The following is a 17,643-nucleotide window of genomic DNA, read 5'->3' on the forward strand; positions in this document are numbered from 1 at the left end:
AATACATATATAAATATAATATAATATATAATATATACACATATATATATATATATATATGAAAAAATATTTCACATCTCTAGCAAAGAGGCTTTTAACTTAAGCACAACTCTGTAATGATTTAAAAACATAAACTGCGTCCTTCATCTTAAAATGAATGTTTTCAAGAACATTCTAAACTATCATGTTTAATCTTATTCTTCTTCTTCTTCTTCTTCTTCTTCTTCTTCTAGAACGTACTCTCCTGAGAGACATGGCATCTCGTGAGGTAAAGAACATTGTGAAGGACAAACACTTCGAACAGTAAACTCACCTCCTGCAAAACCGTACTTTTCTCCAATGCGTGGAACGGATTCGAACCCGCAGCTGGAAAATAAAAAAAAATCAATTTTCATTTTTGGGACTCTGACGTGGACCATTCAATGTGAGGACAGAGATACAAATAGGTCGGAAATTAATCACAAACACCACGTCAGTCAAATAATTAGGTTCTACTTCAAAGGAGTAAGCATAATTACCAGATTCCTCGTCTTTCTTATCAAATTTCTTCATAATGTCGTGTCTTCACGAAGAAAATCAACGAACAAGGCCACAACGCTTGCGTGGCCACAACAACGTCACTACTCCCAGCAAGCTCCAGTTTTTGACGTCATCACGCTCTGACAAAAAACTACGGGATGACGTTATCACGTACCTGACGTAAGTCAGTCCTTGCTGTGCAATCTTTTCTTTCTCGATAATGGGTCAACGTTTAAATTTTGTGCATTATCTAAAGTGCTTTATCTGAGGTACTCTAAAATGTTTTACCATAACGTCAATCACAGGAGCACTGATAAATTATTTATATATTTGTTAGCAGAATTCAAATATTAAAAAGGCAATTTTTGTTTTCTTATAATTCACTGTAATTGTTCTTTGTAAATGTTGCTCAGTGTCGTGTGATTAATTAATTATATTCACCATTTGATTTATCTTGTGAAGGAAGTCATGGCGGTGTAATTAGTCGTAGTGGTGCAATGATTTGACTTTGCGCTGTTCTCGTTCGAGCTTCCTCAACGAGGTCTTCTTTAAATTTGTTGTTTCCTCAGTGAGCAATGTAAATAACATTAAACAAGCAATGTAAATTGAGCAATGGCAATGATGATAAATAATTCGTTTTCTAAGTCACGTGACGAGACTCGTTGAATGTTCCCAGTTAAATCTCGTTTTCCATCACGCAATCATAAAATGGCACGAGACCACTAAATATCATTGATGTGAAATTTTATATTTTTTTATTAACAGAGTTGAACCAACAAGCGAACTTCTCCCACGTGATCCGCGATGCTTACTGGTGATGAGTTAGTGTAGGCCTCAGCTTGGAGAGAGACAGAGAGTATTTGTTGATTGTTCATGTGTGTTGAAACAAGGTGAAGCGCCATGGCACAATACAAGGGTGCAGCGAGCGAGGCCGGCCGGGCCATGCAGCTGATGAAGAAGCGGGAGAAACAGAAGGAGCAACTGGAGCAGTTGAAAATGAGGATCGCGGAGGTGGGAGTGTGTGAGAACACACAAACACTACACACAGGCAGACACACAAACACTACACACAGGCATACACACAAACACTACACACAGGCACACACACAGGCATACACACAGGCATACATAGACACAAACACTACACACAGGCATACACACAGGCATACACACAAACACTACACACAGGCATACACACAGGCATACACACAAACACTACACACAGGCATACACACAGGCATACACACAAACACTACACACAGGCATACACACAGGCATACACACAAACACTACACACAGGCATACACACAGGCATACACACAAACACGACACACAGGCATACACACAAACACTACACACAGGCATACACACAGGCATACACACAAACACTACACACAGGCATACACACAAACACTACACACAACCATACACACAAACACTACACACAGGCATACACACAGGCATACACACAGGCATACACACAAACACTACACACAAACACTACACACAAACACTACACACAGGCATACACACAGGCATACACACAGGCATACACACAGGCATACATAGACACAAACACTACACACAGGCATACACACAGGCATACACACAAACACTACACACAGGCATACACACAGGCACACACACAGGCATACACACAGGCATACATAGAAACAAACACTACACACAGGCATACACACGGGAATACACACAAACACTACACACAGGCATACACACAGGCATACACACAAACACTACACACAGGCATACACACAGGCATACACACAAACACTACACACGGGCATACACACAGGCATACACACAAACACTACACACAGGCATACACACAGGCATACACACAAACACTACACACAAACACTACACACAGGCATACACACAGGCATACACACAAACACTACACACAGGCATACACACAAACACTACACACAGGCATACACACAAACACTACACACAGACATACACACAAACACTACACACAGGCATACACACAAACACTACACACAGGCATACACACAAACACTACACACAGGCATACACACAAACACTACACACAAACACTACACACAGGCATACACACAGGCATACACACAAACACTACACACAGGCATACACACAAACACTACACACAGGCATACACACAAACACTACACACAGGCATACACACAGGCATACACACAGGCATACACACAAACACTACACACAGGCATACACACAAACACTACACACAAACATACACACAAACACTACACACAGGCATACACACAAACACTACACACAGGCATACACACAAACACTACACACAGGCATACACACAAACACTACACACAGGCATACACACAAACACTACACACAGGCATACACACAAACACTACACACAGACATACACACAAACACTACACACAGGCATACACACAAACGCTACACACAGGCATACACACAAACACTACACACAGGCATACACACAAACACTACACACAAACATACACATAAACACTACACACAGGCATACACACAAACACTACACACAGACATACACACACACACTACACACAGGCATACACACAAACACTACACACAGGCATACACACAAACACTACACACAGGCATACACACAAACACTACACACAGGCATACACACAAACACTACACACAGGCATACACACAAACACTACACACAGGCATACACACAAACACTACACACAGGCATACACACAAACACTACACACAGACATACACACAAACACTACACACAGACATATACATAAACACTACACACAGACATACACACAAACACTACACACAAACGTACACACAAACACTACACACAGACATATACATAAATGCAACACAGGCATACACACAAACACTACACACAGGCATACACACAAACACTACACACAGGCATACACACAAACACTATACACAAACATACACACAAACACTACACACAGACTTATACATAAACGCAACACACAGGCATACACACAAACACTACACACAGGCATACACACAAACATTACACACAGGCATACACACAAACACTACACACAGGCATACACACAAACACTACACACAGGCATACACACAAACACTACACACAAACATACACATAAACACTACACACAGGCATACACACAAACACAACACACAGACATACACACAAACACTACACACAGGCATACACACAAACACTACACACAGGCATACACACAAACACACACACAAACACTACACACAGACATACACACAGACATAAACACAAATTACACACAAACATACACACAAACACTACACACAAACATTACACACAGACACTACACACAGACATACACACAAACACTACACACAGACATACACACAAACACTACACACAGACATACACACAAACACTACACACAGACATACATACCAACACTACACACAAACACTACACACAAACACTACACACAGACATACACACAAACACTACACACAGACATACACACAAACACTACACACAGACATACACACAAACACTACACACAGACATACACACAAACACTACACACAGACATACACACAAACACTACACACAGACATACACATAAACACTACACACAGACATACACATAAACACTACACACAGACATACACACCAACACTACACACAGGCATACACACAAACACTACACACAGGCATACACACAAACACTATACACAGGCATACACACAAACACTACACACAAACATACACATAAACACTACACACAGGCATACACACAAACACTATACACAGGCATACACACAAACACTACACACAGGCATACACACAAACACTACACACAGGCATACACACAGACATACACACAAACATACACACAAACACTACACACAGGCATACACACAAACACAACACACAGACATACACACAAACACTACACACAGACATACACACAAACACTACACACAGACATACACACAAACATACACACAGACATACACACAAACATACACACAAACATACACACAAACACTACACACAGACATACACACAGACATACACACAAACAGACACACAAACATACACACAACCATTACACACAGACAGACACGCAGACATACACACAGACATACACACAGACATACACACAGACATGCACACAGACATACACACAGACATACACACAGACATACACACAGGCATACACACAGACATACACACAGACATACACACAGACATACACACAGACATACACACAGACACTACACACAGACACTACACACAGACACTACACACAGACACTACACACAGACACTACACACAGACACTACACACAGACACTACACACAGACACTTCACACAGACACTACACACAGACACTACACACAGGCACTACACCCAGACACTACACACAGACACTACACCCCCACACTACACACAGACACTACACACAGACACTACACACCGACTCCACACACAGACACTACACACAGACACTACACACAGACACTACACACAGACACTACACACAGACACTACACACAGACACTACACACAGACACTACACACAGACACTACACACAGACACTACACACAGACACTACACACAGACACTACACACAGACACTACACACAGACACTACACACAGACACTACACACAGACACTACACACAGACACTACACACAGACACTACACACAGACACTACACACAGACACTACACACAGACACTACACACAGACACTACACACAGACACTACACACAGACACTACACACAGACACTACACACAGACACTACACACAGACTCTACACACAGACACTACACTCAGACACTACACACAGACACTACAAACAGACACTACACACAGACATACACACCAACACTACACACAGACATACACACAAACACTACACACAAACACTACACACAGACATACACATAAACACTACACACAGACATACACACAAACACTACACACGGACATACACACAAACACTACACACAGACATACACACAAACACTACACACAGACATACACACAAACACTACACACAGGCATACACACAAACACTACACACAGACATACACACAAACACTACACACAAACATGCAAACAAACACTACACACAGAAATATACACAAACACTACACACAGACATATACATAAACGCAACACACAGACATACACACAAACACTACACACAGACATACACATAAACACTACACACAGACATACACACCAACACTACACACAATAAATACACACAGACAATACACACAGACGTACACTACGCACAGACGATACGCACAGATGCGACGCAACGTCATCACAGCTTTGTAAACCAGGACAAGACTATTTATGACGTTCTCAAGTGTTGTCGATTTCGTGGAAGACGGAGTGTCGGGGGAGGGTGTACGGCGTGTCGGGGGAGGGTGGACGGAGTGCCTGGAGATTGGCGACAAACGGAGTGGCAGGGGACGTTGGCGGGCGGACGGAGTGTCAGGGTATGTTGGCGAGTGGACTGTCAAGTGAGGGTGGATGAAGTGTCAGGGGTGGGTGGATGGAGTGTCAGGGGTGGGTGGATGGAGTGTCAGGGGTGGGTGGATGGAGTGTCAGGGGTGGGTGGATGGAGTGTCAGGGGTGGGTGGATGGAGTGTCAGGGGTGGGTGGATGGAGTGTCAGGGGTGGGTGGATGGAGTGTCAGGGGTGGGTGGATGGAGTGTCAGGGGTGGGTGGATGGAGTGTCCGTTGTCAGGCAGATGGAGTGCCAAGGGAGCGGGGCGTACGGACGGAGTGTCACTGGAGGCGTGTGAGTGTCAGGGTCGGTTGATAGGCAGGCTGTGTGTCAGGGAAGGCAGATGGCTGGTGTGTCATGGGAGATGGGCGGACGGATGGAGAGAAGCGATATTTTATTGAAGAAACCTAATTTACTTTGAAATAATGTCGATGCCCCTATTTAATTTGTGGATTTGAAGATGTTTCATTCCCATATCCTGGCTTTCAAAAGCGATTCTGTTCAGTCTTTCACACGTGCCACCCTCTTCATTGTATCTTCCATTTGCTTGGAATGCAGCACACGACCTGTGTGCAGATTGATGCAGGAAACACCGTAATTAGTGGTGCAAACCCATTCCTCACTTGCTTAAACCACTCCCTTCCTTTTATGGCACCATCTTGCATTAAATCCTGACTTGTGCTGAATTATGGTTCAAGGGAATGATTTGCACTCACAACTGGCCCATACTGTTTGATAATAAAAATAATCGAAGAAAGTTGGCCCACCAATCCACTATGCCGATCTTCAAAGAGTCGAACTTGATCCTGTTTCTGGCTTTGTGATATGAAACCAGACTTTAAAACTTCTGCTGTTATGTACTTGATAGACTGGGACGAAGGCATTTCTCTTTTTCAGGAGAATCTGGTGAAGTCGAACATTGATAAGAAGTTCTCAGCACATTATGATGCTGTGGAAGCTGAACTCAAGTCCAGCACTGTTGGTATGGTAAATGCCGAACCCTCTGCCATGCCACAGGATGGCATAACGCACCTTCACGCTAAATGTTTTGTTCAACGCAAACTGGGCGATTACACCTGAAACGTATTTTGAGAAAAAAAAATGGTCAAAAGTTGAGGGTCAATTTAATTTTTACAAAATTGATATTGGCTTTAAAAGTTGGATCAGAATTGCCGTTAACTGCAAAGTCAACGTTTGCTTCTCGAGAAATTTCTTGTGCTGAGCTTGCTTTGGCCATGAATTTGGGAAAGCCCAGTTTGCTTACTTCGTGTCTCTTGTATCGGTGTGATGTCCACAAGTAGAATAGTAAAAAGCTCTTGATCCTTAAAACTGATGCAAGTCCAGATCTCTTGGAATCAAGATAGCTTTTCGTGTTTTGGTGATGCATAAGTTACGCCTGGGTGATTGAACCCTTGAACATTTTTTTTTTTGTTTTTGTTTGGCAAAAAGCAGATTGTTTGAGAAGGAACAAGGTAGGAAGATAAAGGAGAAACTTGTGCAACAAATGAGTGTTGTTTTTTTTTTTTTACCCCATTACCAGGGCCTGACACACTCCTGAGAGCATACATTTTTCCTTCCTGTGTTTTTTCAGGGCTCGTTACTCTGAATGACATGAAGGCGAAGCAAGAAGCACTGGTGAAGGAACGAGAGAAGCAACTTGCGAAGAAAGAACAGACCAAAGAACTGCTTCTGTAAATACAAATTTTGAACTGAAACTTGTTATTTAATGCACAGGTATCGAGGTTTGTGCATCGGCTTTGACCATTCTGGAAAGGACAGGTGCATGTCGTGTTGTGTCCAGTCCGCACTCGGATCTACTTTAATACTGAGTGTTCAGTCTGAGATGTACTGTAATCTATATACTCCAGCAACGCTCTGCTTTGTTAAATGCTCTGTTTCATTTTCAAGCATGCATGCATAACCACGTGATGGTAGTCGCTGTTCAGTCCCGGTCAATAGTCGCCGTATTCTCTCAACCTTGTGATCTTTCCACTCTGCCCATCATACATTGCCCTTCAGTCACCTTGTACTAAAATTCAGTTTCACTTTGTCCTATTGCTTAACTCACTTGGTTGTATCATTAATATTTACCTCCGCCACCGAGGTGGACGTAGGTTAAGCTTTCATCCCTGTTTGTCTGTCTCTGTGTTTTTATGTCTGTGAGCAGGATATCTCAGAAAGTTCTGGATGGATTCGGATGAAATTTGGTGGACAGGTTGGGTGTGTGACACGGACGAATTGATTCAATTTCGGGGAAGATCCAGATACTAGAAAATTTTAAGTGATTCTTCACGATTTGAGAGATAGGGCTGAAAATGATATTCACGATAGCATGATATTTCAAAAAGTTGTGGATGTTTTTTGACAAATCTTGGTGGATGGGTTGGTTAGGTGACAAGAACAAGCCAATTAGATTTTGGTGATCCGTCCTATCGGTGGGATACAACATGTAAACTGTTCAGATTGGCAGAGGTATGTGCTCTACCAAGCGCAGTTCGAGTTTGTCTTTGCTTTTCTTTGGTGTGAAATTTAACATTTAAACAATGTATGCTATCACTGGAATGATGGCATACATTGTTAGCAAGAGGAAGCTGATGTTTTGTAGAAGCTCTTTGCTCCCCATGGCGGTTGGCATACCTCAATCAACGTGCTGTTGATTTTATCCATTGTTCTGCTTTCACTTTTATTGTTTGGTGGAATACCTCGTGCAGAGAATGGGGTTTGATACGTATTAGATACTGTCAGTCTTTTCCAGTGTTTTCGTTTAAGTGTGGGGTGAAATTATTTATGATTATGAGCCGATTACACATTTTGTTGGAGAAAAGAAATGGATGGACGAGGCTTGTTGACACCTCCTCCATTCTACCTCCTCCCTTTGCATATATAGTTCTAACCTTCGACCTAACTCAGCTCAGAGTCTTTCTCTCTCTTGCTATAAACAATCTGCAGGAAGCAGGAGCAGCAGAAAGAACACGAGAAGAAGCAGCAGCAGAAGAGGCAGATTGCCAGCCTGTCCTTCACACTCCACGACGATGATGAAGATGACGAGAATGACGGTTGCAATTCTGACGGGAGCATTGAAAAAGGTTTTGAGCATCTTCACGATGGCTTAACAGTCATGTTGTGTTTTTTTTCGCACTTGATGATGGTCAAAATATTCCCTGGTGTTGCTGGATTGCATGAACTGTTCTCACAAGGCAGTAATTTATTTTTATATATATATATATATATATATATATATATATATATATATATATATATATATATATATATATATATATATATATATATATATTTATAAATATATATATATATATATATATATATATTAGTCAATAAAGGTTGAAAAATATCTTGGAGACTAATGAAGCTTAGTTGGGTTGGGAGGGGTGGGGAGACTGTAAAAGTCTGAAGCTAGTGAAGGTGTCAGAGAATGGAGAATTTGTGGTTTGCTCTTGTTTGATCTGTCAGTTTTGAATATGGAGGCTTTTGATTCTTAAAGTACTTTGTTTATCTATATCAATATTTTCAAGTGTTTGTTGCTCTTTTACAGCCGAACCGTAGCACCTCGAGGCCCCAAATTTGGGGTGTGTACACTTCAGAATCTGGACAAGGATTCAAGCTACCACACGATGGTCTTGACGTTCATTTTTAGGCCACGAAAAGCCACTATAAAATGTATATTGGGATGTGGGGTCATGTAGTGCTGACGCTGGCCCGCAGGCAAAAGGTAACCACCGTGAGGCCAATAACTCCATAGCTTTTCAATGTCCAACTTTTCCCGGAACCACCGCTGGGAAAAGCACACTTAGCCGAGAAATGCCGGGAACTCCCCCCCCCCCCAACCACCTACCACCACTCCGGGCGGCGTCAAGTAGACCTGATCCTGTTACCTATTCTGGCTGACTTGCATTGTTGCAAAACCATACGGGTCATGAATGACTATGTTACATGTCATTCAATATTTTAAGCCCAAAATAGTGTTGTTATTGTGATCATTCTTAATCCTCATTTGGTTACCCGTTTTGATATTGTTGTGCAGATGAGGTACCGCTTAAAAAGAAGCTCCGTAAAAACCCTGATGTGGACACGAGCTTTCTGCCCGACAGATACAGGGAGGTGGGTGACTGCAGAAATCATCCCAAGCACCCCCTTTGCAGTCACGTTGATGAATTTTGAGCCTTCCTTGATGCTTTTGCTCTTGCAATTTCTTCTCGTCGCTGGTACGAACAGGAGGAGGAGAATCGCCTGCGAGAGGAGCTACGTTTGGAGTGGGAGGCTCGACAAGAGAAGATAAAAAGTACATTTTTGGTGTTTCGGTTTCTGGCTGACTCGCCTTGTTGCGAGCCCACACAAGTCATGAATGACTATGTTATATCCCCTTCATGTTGTTGACATGGCTTTAAATGTTATGGTCGAATATGAAATGTGATGGTTCTGCAGTTGGCACCCAAGTATCCGTTGCCTCGAAACTTTAATTTGTCGTTCCCCACACTTGCTCCATTTCATTTTGAGGACTGTGATGTCAGTGATATTACACCTTTCTTGTCACTCCTTTCTGATGCAACAAAAGAAACAGACGTTTATTATTACTTTGGCAAACTTGAAACCCCGACAACTATTACATGTTTTGTAAATGGAATGTTTACTACCTGCCTCCCACATGGCAAAACTGCTTGTCATTCATTTGTTTTGTTCATGTTGGTTACTGCACAAATCACAATATGAATGGCACAGGGAACTATGTCGTACATGGCATTGTGAAATGTGAACATAGACGTATTTCTCTGAGCCAACTTTAGACTGTCATGTCTGTCAAGTGTAAAACACTGGGGCACTAAATCTGAGGTGGATTTTAAGCAGTGATGTACCAAATGGCTTCATTCAGTTTAAGCTTTCGTCTATATCTTTGGATCAGAGCAATTGTTAGATTTTCTTGTGAGTACGTTAATATGTTTGTAACAGTGATGAGTGTTTGAGGTCTGCAGTAATCAATGCACTTGTTGCAAAATGCTGTGTTTCGAACATACAGGTGAAGAGATTGTGATCACGTACAGTTACTGGGATGGTTCAGGACATCGGCGTACAGTTAAGGTGAGTCAGCAACAGGCTTCCTCAGATGTTTTTTGTAACCTTTATTAATTTCCATGATTCCAGCAAATCAGTCCACTTAAAATTAAAAATTAAAAATTCAAGGATTGTCTTTTCATGAGACAACAAATAAACAAACACTTTTTTGCTCAGCTGCCTCTCCCCATACCTGTTCCTACCCCCAACCCTGTGTGCTCAACGCTATCTTATTTTACCACCTCTGCCCCTACTTCTCCACTCTATCTCTCACAGATGAAAAAAGGAAACACAATTCAGCAGTTCCTACAGAAGTGTTTGGAGATGCTGCGGAAAGACTTTAGTGAGCTTCGGTAATTCTCACCACTTACTTCCTGTTGTCCATCTGAGGTTTCGTTGAAGAATTCTACTATTTTTATTTTGATGCAAAGAATAATCAAAGTAATTAAGCCTTCAGATCACAAAAAAAAAAATACTTTTTGATGCGCAATCACTTTTCTTGCTCCCTTCCGCACTGTCCCCTCCACCCAGGACTACGATGTTAGGAGACATTAGCTTACTTTTCCATGATTTGGGCTAACAGGATAGCCGAGAGGTGTGTGCTCTCACCCTTGAGCTATCTAGCCTGGGTTAGAATCTCAACCCAGCGACTCGTATATACTGTCATCCCGGTATTTCACAAGCAGGGCAATGGATCATTTTGTGTGGCATTAATCAGAAGGACCTTAGGCCTGAGGATCCTTCTGCAAACATAAGTTGATGGATGTTAAAGATCCCAGGGTGTCCTTCGCCCACGTGGTAGGCGAGTTGTTTCCATCACCGTGAACAAATTCCAAGTTCCTGCCTAAACTACGGGTGGTAAGTGGTCTTGCCTTCTTGAGCATTTCTTCATACCAGGTTACACTGCTCGCAATTTTAGATCTCTGCAGCAGCTTCTGCACTACAAACAAATTCACCACATTGTTCACATGTGAACAGCCATCTTAAACTAAGAAGGGCAACCAAATGTCCTTGAATCACAAGGATAGTTGTTATTCTGAACAAACCAACATGGCGTGTCTTCAGAAGGGAATGTTGAATGGTCCAACCTGATTTCTGCAGATTGGGACTTTATTTCTGGTCTAATGCCAATTGGTTTGGTACATTAATGGTCTCTTAAAGTCAAATTTTGCCATTTGTTTTCGCAAAATTTTAAACAATTCGTACATCCTCATTCTTTGATGTTCCACATTTGTTTTCCAGATCCCAACCTCCTCTTCCCACTCGATCAGTTGTATCTCCATTGTTATGTCTTTCTCAACAGATCTTCAGGTGTGGAGCAGCTGATGTATATTAAGGAAGACTTGATCATTCCACACGTAAGCTTGCCTCTAAATTGGATTTGTTTTGCACAACTTAATTTGCTTCGTGCGTGAAATGTGTTCAGATTAGGGGTGTTCCATGCCACGTGTATACATTTTTCAGCGTAATTTTGACACATCGTCTCAGATTTCACTCTTTTTTTTGTGCAAGTGTTTGTATCCACGGGAAAACATTATGTGTCAATTTTCAGGCCTGGGGGCCCATCGAGGCCCATTTTAGCCCCCCCCCGAAAAAATTTGGGTGCCCCGGGTTGACCCACAATCTTCAGGTGGCCATATCACATGTTGTAGTGGTCCGATTTGGATGATCTTGGTATCAAAATGCTCGTAAACGCGAGATCCTTCGAAATGCATAAAGTAAAATCACTCCGAAACAGTAATTCAAAAAGTTAGAGTTTAGGGCACCCTTTGACCTTGGACCCCCGCCCCCCAGCCAAACCGATGATCCCGATATATATATATTTTTTTGTGTGACAATACCCCTTCATATACTCCAACACCTCAGCATAAATTAAAATGGGATCTCAATGGGTTCAAGTGTGATGATGGTTTTATTGTTCGGGGTCCACATATCAATAATTCTTGATTCGACATTGGCCGACGTTTGCCGTCATTGTTTCAATGACGTCACCTGCTGGTGGGTGACCATGTCTGAAATGGACAATCATCATCTCTGGACTATTGTGTGTGTATATATATATATATATATATATATATATATATATATATATATATATATATATATATATATATATATATATATATATATATATATATATATTGTTACGAATTCGCGCCCGCCGGCGTGCGAACTGCCGCTTTCCACTAATAGTAGCAGCTCTCCCACCGGACGGACAATTCAGTCGTGACCTTCCGGAGCAACGCCAGAACCCTGTCACGGGTGGGTCTTCAACCCCACCATGGCCTAGACAATTTTCTACCCGCGCAGGATAGGGTCAATCGCCGAATCTCAATATACGTAAGTACCCGCGCGGATAGCTAACCGGGAGACCGTACCTCGGCACAGGTCGGCTTGGGACACGAACCGCTTAAGCGGTCCATTCCGTTCTGCAGTGATAACCGAGCGGGTATTATCGCCTGACCTCGCCGGATCTGATTCTATTTAACGGGTGTTTAAAACCCAGCTATTTATTCCGCGATGCAAGATGGCATTTCCAATAGGGTGAAAGGAGCACGCGACGAACGGGGTACATTTGAACCAAGCACATTTATTATAATGAAACACGTTTAATGATGCAATGGAACAATCATACACGTATACAGAAAAGCATACACGGGACGGGGACAAAGACACGAGCAAGGCAAACAAAAACAAGGGAAAGCACTACGACCGAATATTCTTATTATTTCACAGGCACTTAACAGGTTTACTTCTGGACACGGCGCCACATCATTCACACAAAAGAAGAGAAAAGACCACTCCCACAGACGGGGGGGTCAGACTGGGCCCGTGGGCCTTTATGGCGTGGGACTTGGCTGACCGAATGGGTCCCACGAGACCGACGCTGGTTACCTGCACCCTCGTGGTGTGACGGTCGGCGAGCTCTCTCCGGCACTCTCCTCTCCTGCACGCCTCGACCCTGTACCACCACACACAACCCTCACGACTTGGCACCCAGAGGGAAGGCACCCGGATCTCGAACACCACGGAGCAGCAGCGATCCCCAATGCCACGAAGAGACGAAGCTTCCCCGAAGAGACAATACGAATCGACGACCAACAACCAACGAACCTGGCGTCTCGTGCGCCCTTTTATTTCCCAGGTTCCAATGCCTGGCTCCGCCCCCTTCCAGCTCCCGCGGGAAGCTTCCAGAAAAGGGGTGTGCCCTCTCGTCCCCTCCCCGCGTGCCACCCGGGGGCGAGAGAATCATTCTTGGCACAGGTCCAGGGAGATTCATTCCCCCAAAATCAGGCCCCTCCTTTGCATGACCTTTGACCTTTGACCCGCATTGCACTTCCCCCACACCAAAGCGCGGGAAAACGGGCGGGAAAATCTGCGCACCATTGGAACTCCTCTGGTTTCCTTCGCGTTGCACTGGCTTTCGCAGATGCTATTCGTTGGTGCGTGGGATTGTGGTGTGGTTGCTTGTAGTTGTGGCGTGGCTGGTGGTTGGCGTTGTGGTTGCGAAGGTGGTTAGGTGATTGATGGGGTGGAGAAGGTGGTGAGGCGATGTTGGGGGTAAAGTGGTGAGGATGGCATGGTTTGTTGAGAGGCGCGTGTGGTTGTGGTGGAGGTTGCTGTGAAGTGGTTGTTGAGAGCGACGGTGGTGGTGGTTTGGTTGTGGTTGATGGTTGAGGCGATCATGGTTGTTATGATGGTGGTGTGGTTGGCATTGTGGTTAAGGTGGTTGTTGTAATGTTGGTTGAGATGTGGTTGGTCCAAAATAACGATAGAAAAAGAAAAACACTACCTCAAAGGATCACAGCCCTGTGACACGAATAATATCCATTAACAACGGTGGAGGAATCTCACTGAACACAGATTTATCGATCCAACTGAACTACGGACCTTTATGGTGTTCTGCGAATTTCCACAGCCGTAACTATGTAACTATATATATATATATATGTATATGTATATATATATATGTATATATATATATATATTGTTACGGATTCGCGCCCGCCGGCGTGCTGACGGCCACGTAACTCGAATCGCGGCACGTCGCCCACCGGACGGACAATCCAGTCGTGACCCTCTCGGACTAACGCCGGGAACCAGTCACGGGTGGACCTTTCGGTCTCACCGCGATCGAGCCAATCAGCCCCCCGCGTGGGATAGGGTTGCTCGCCAAATTCGACCTACCTAAGTACCCACACGGAGGGTAGACCGGGCGATCGCACCTCGCCGCAGGTCGACTTCGGACACGGGCCACTTAAGCGACCCGTTCCGTACTATCGGGATAACCGAGCGGTGTTATCGTCGGCCTCGACGGTTCGATTAATTACCGGGCGTATTCAGCCCACTACCAACCCTTTACGTGAAGTAAGATGGGGATTCAAAAGAGGAAAAGACGAAGCGAAGCGGGAGAACAGTTCAATAATAAAGCACATTTATTCGCGATGAACGGAAAGCACACATACACAATTCCACCAAAAGCACATAGAAAAGAAGAGAAACACAATGCAATTTTACACAAAAAGCAAATGTAAAAGCGAAGACACAATGCAGAGCTAATACCGACTACCGAGCACACGGCAACACTTATACAATTCTACTTCACAGACGGCGCCGACAACACATACCCAAAACCAAGGAAAAGAACACCCTCAAGGATGAGGCGGGCCTGAGGCCGAGACCGGGTCGGGCCTACCCGTCTGGTGATGAGACGCGGAGCGGCGATGGTGCCTCAACTCCGCGGGCCTTGCGGACAGTGTCTGGTAGGGGGTGGGAAAAGGGGCCCCCTTGGTCGCACTATCTCAGCGCGGGGGGGAAACAGGAGGGGGTTGCTGATGCTCGGGGAAAGGAGGATTTTTACTCTGTCTCGAGTCCCGCGACGAGCGTCTCCACCTCGACCAGGTCGCGCCGTCGGCCTCCCTGGTGTGCAGCTCCCGGCACGACGCGAGCACCCCCTCGTCTGCCTTCGCCGCCTCTCCACAGCTCCGTCCTCTTCGCTCCGACTCCAACGCACACGACGACGACGACGACCAATGTCCAACAACTCTTTTCTGACGAACGCAGCCGCTTATATAAGCCCCGTGGCTTCGCCTTTGACCCCCTGCCTTCGACCTTTCACCTCGCTCCCCATTGGCCCGAGAAAAAGTGGGCGTGAATGCATTTTGATCCATGAATTTGCATATAGCGACCGCCCTCCAACGCCCTGGAGGCGGGGCCAAATCGCCCCTCGCTCACCGATTGGACGGAACAAAAGTGGGCGTGTGTCGTTTTTGATCCGTTTTTGGAGCGGAAAATCTGTGGTTTTGTACACGCTGTTCGGCGCGCGCCCTGCACGAGTCCAATACCTGTACCCACAAGCGGCGCAAGAACGGTGGCGATGCGACGGTTGCGAGGTGTGACTGGAAAGGTCGTGGCTGTTGTGGTGAAGCGGCGCCGCGGTGGGTGGTTGATGTTGTGACGACTGTTGAGACGCGGTTGGCGGTGGTAACAATGGCGGTTGGTCCAAAATAAAGATAGTAAAAGAAAAACGGCTATCCTGAAGAGTCGCAGCACGCATAAATGACATGTATTCCCACTAGACCACGGGTTTGGGCCTAACTACACATATACTTACCGAGATATCTCACCTAAGGGACCTGAATGGTGGTTTGCGAATTTGGTAACCACAACAATATATATACATACATACATACATACATACATACATACATACATACATACATACATACATACATACATACAGTGGGGAGAACAAGTATTTGATACACTGCCGATTTTGCAGGTTTTCCCACTTACAAAGCACTCAGAGGTCTGTAATTTTTATCATAGGTACACTTCAACTGTGAAAGACGGAATCTAAAACAAAAATCCTGAAAATCACATTGTATGATTTTTAAAATAATTAATATGCATTTTATTGCATGAAATAAGTATTGGATACATCAGAAAAACAGAACTTAATATTTGGTACAGAAACCTTTGTTTGCAATTACAGAGATCAGACGTTTCCTGTAGTTCTTAACCAGGTTTGCATAGACTGCAGCAGGGATTTTGGCCCACTCCTCCATACAGATCTTCTCCAGATCCTTCAGGTTTCGGGGCTGTCGCTGGGCAACACAGACTTTCAGCTCCCTCCAAAGATTTTCTCTTGGGTTCAGGTCTGGAGACTGGCTAGGCCACTCCAGGACCTTGAGATGCTACTTACGGAGCCACTCCTTAGTTGCCCTGGCTGTGTGTTTCGGGTCGTTGTCATGCTGGAAGACCCAGCCATGCCCCATCTTCAATGCTCTTGTTGAGGGAAGGTGGTTGTTGGCCAAGATCTCGCGATACATGGCCCCATCCATCCTTCCCTCGAAACGGTGCAGTCATCCTGTCCCCTTTGCAGAAAAGCATCCCCAAAGAATGATGTTTCCACCTCCATGTTTCCACCTCCATGCTTCATGGTTGGGATGGTGTTCATGGGGTTGGACTCATCCTTCTTCTTCCTCCAAACACGGCGAGTGGAGTTTAAACCAAAAAGCTCTATTTTGGTCTCAT

The 17,643-nt window shown here is 44.3% G+C and overlaps 2 protein-coding genes across 2 annotated transcripts in view; one reads left to right on the plus strand and one right to left on the minus strand.

Moving 5' to 3' along the window:
* Positions 1-676, minus strand: part of LOC147032585 (coatomer subunit gamma-2-like) — a 62,195-nt gene extending 61,519 nt beyond the window's left edge. Inside the window, exons 1-2 of the mRNA XM_085870325.1 lie at positions 519-676; positions 314-366 (exon numbers count right to left, since the gene is read on the minus strand). Coding sequence (XP_085726451.1) covers positions 314-366; positions 519-552 — 87 coding nt within the window. The 5' untranslated portion in view covers positions 553-676. The remainder of the gene's footprint in view (positions 1-313; positions 367-518) is intronic.
* A 472-nt stretch (positions 677-1,148) lies between these two features.
* Positions 1,149-17,643, plus strand: part of FAM50A (family with sequence similarity 50 member A) — a 61,756-nt gene continuing 45,261 nt past the window's right edge. Inside the window, exons 1-9 of the mRNA XM_085870328.1 lie at positions 1,149-1,530; positions 6,937-7,021; positions 7,631-7,730; positions 8,989-9,125; positions 10,082-10,158; positions 10,273-10,339; positions 11,072-11,133; positions 11,383-11,459; positions 12,410-12,464. Of these exons, the coding sequence (XP_085726454.1) occupies positions 1,420-1,530; positions 6,937-7,021; positions 7,631-7,730; positions 8,989-9,125; positions 10,082-10,158; positions 10,273-10,339; positions 11,072-11,133; positions 11,383-11,459; positions 12,410-12,464 (771 nt within the window). The 5' untranslated portion in view covers positions 1,149-1,419. The remainder of the gene's footprint in view (positions 1,531-6,936; positions 7,022-7,630; positions 7,731-8,988; positions 9,126-10,081; positions 10,159-10,272; positions 10,340-11,071; positions 11,134-11,382; positions 11,460-12,409; positions 12,465-17,643) is intronic.

The sequence above is a fragment of the Eptatretus burgeri genome, chromosome 2 (genome assembly GCF_056783735.1).
Source record: "Eptatretus burgeri isolate ZD-2024b chromosome 2, Ebu_testis_v1, whole genome shotgun sequence".
NCBI classification, from domain to species: Eukaryota; Metazoa; Chordata; class Myxini; order Myxiniformes; family Myxinidae; genus Eptatretus; species Eptatretus burgeri.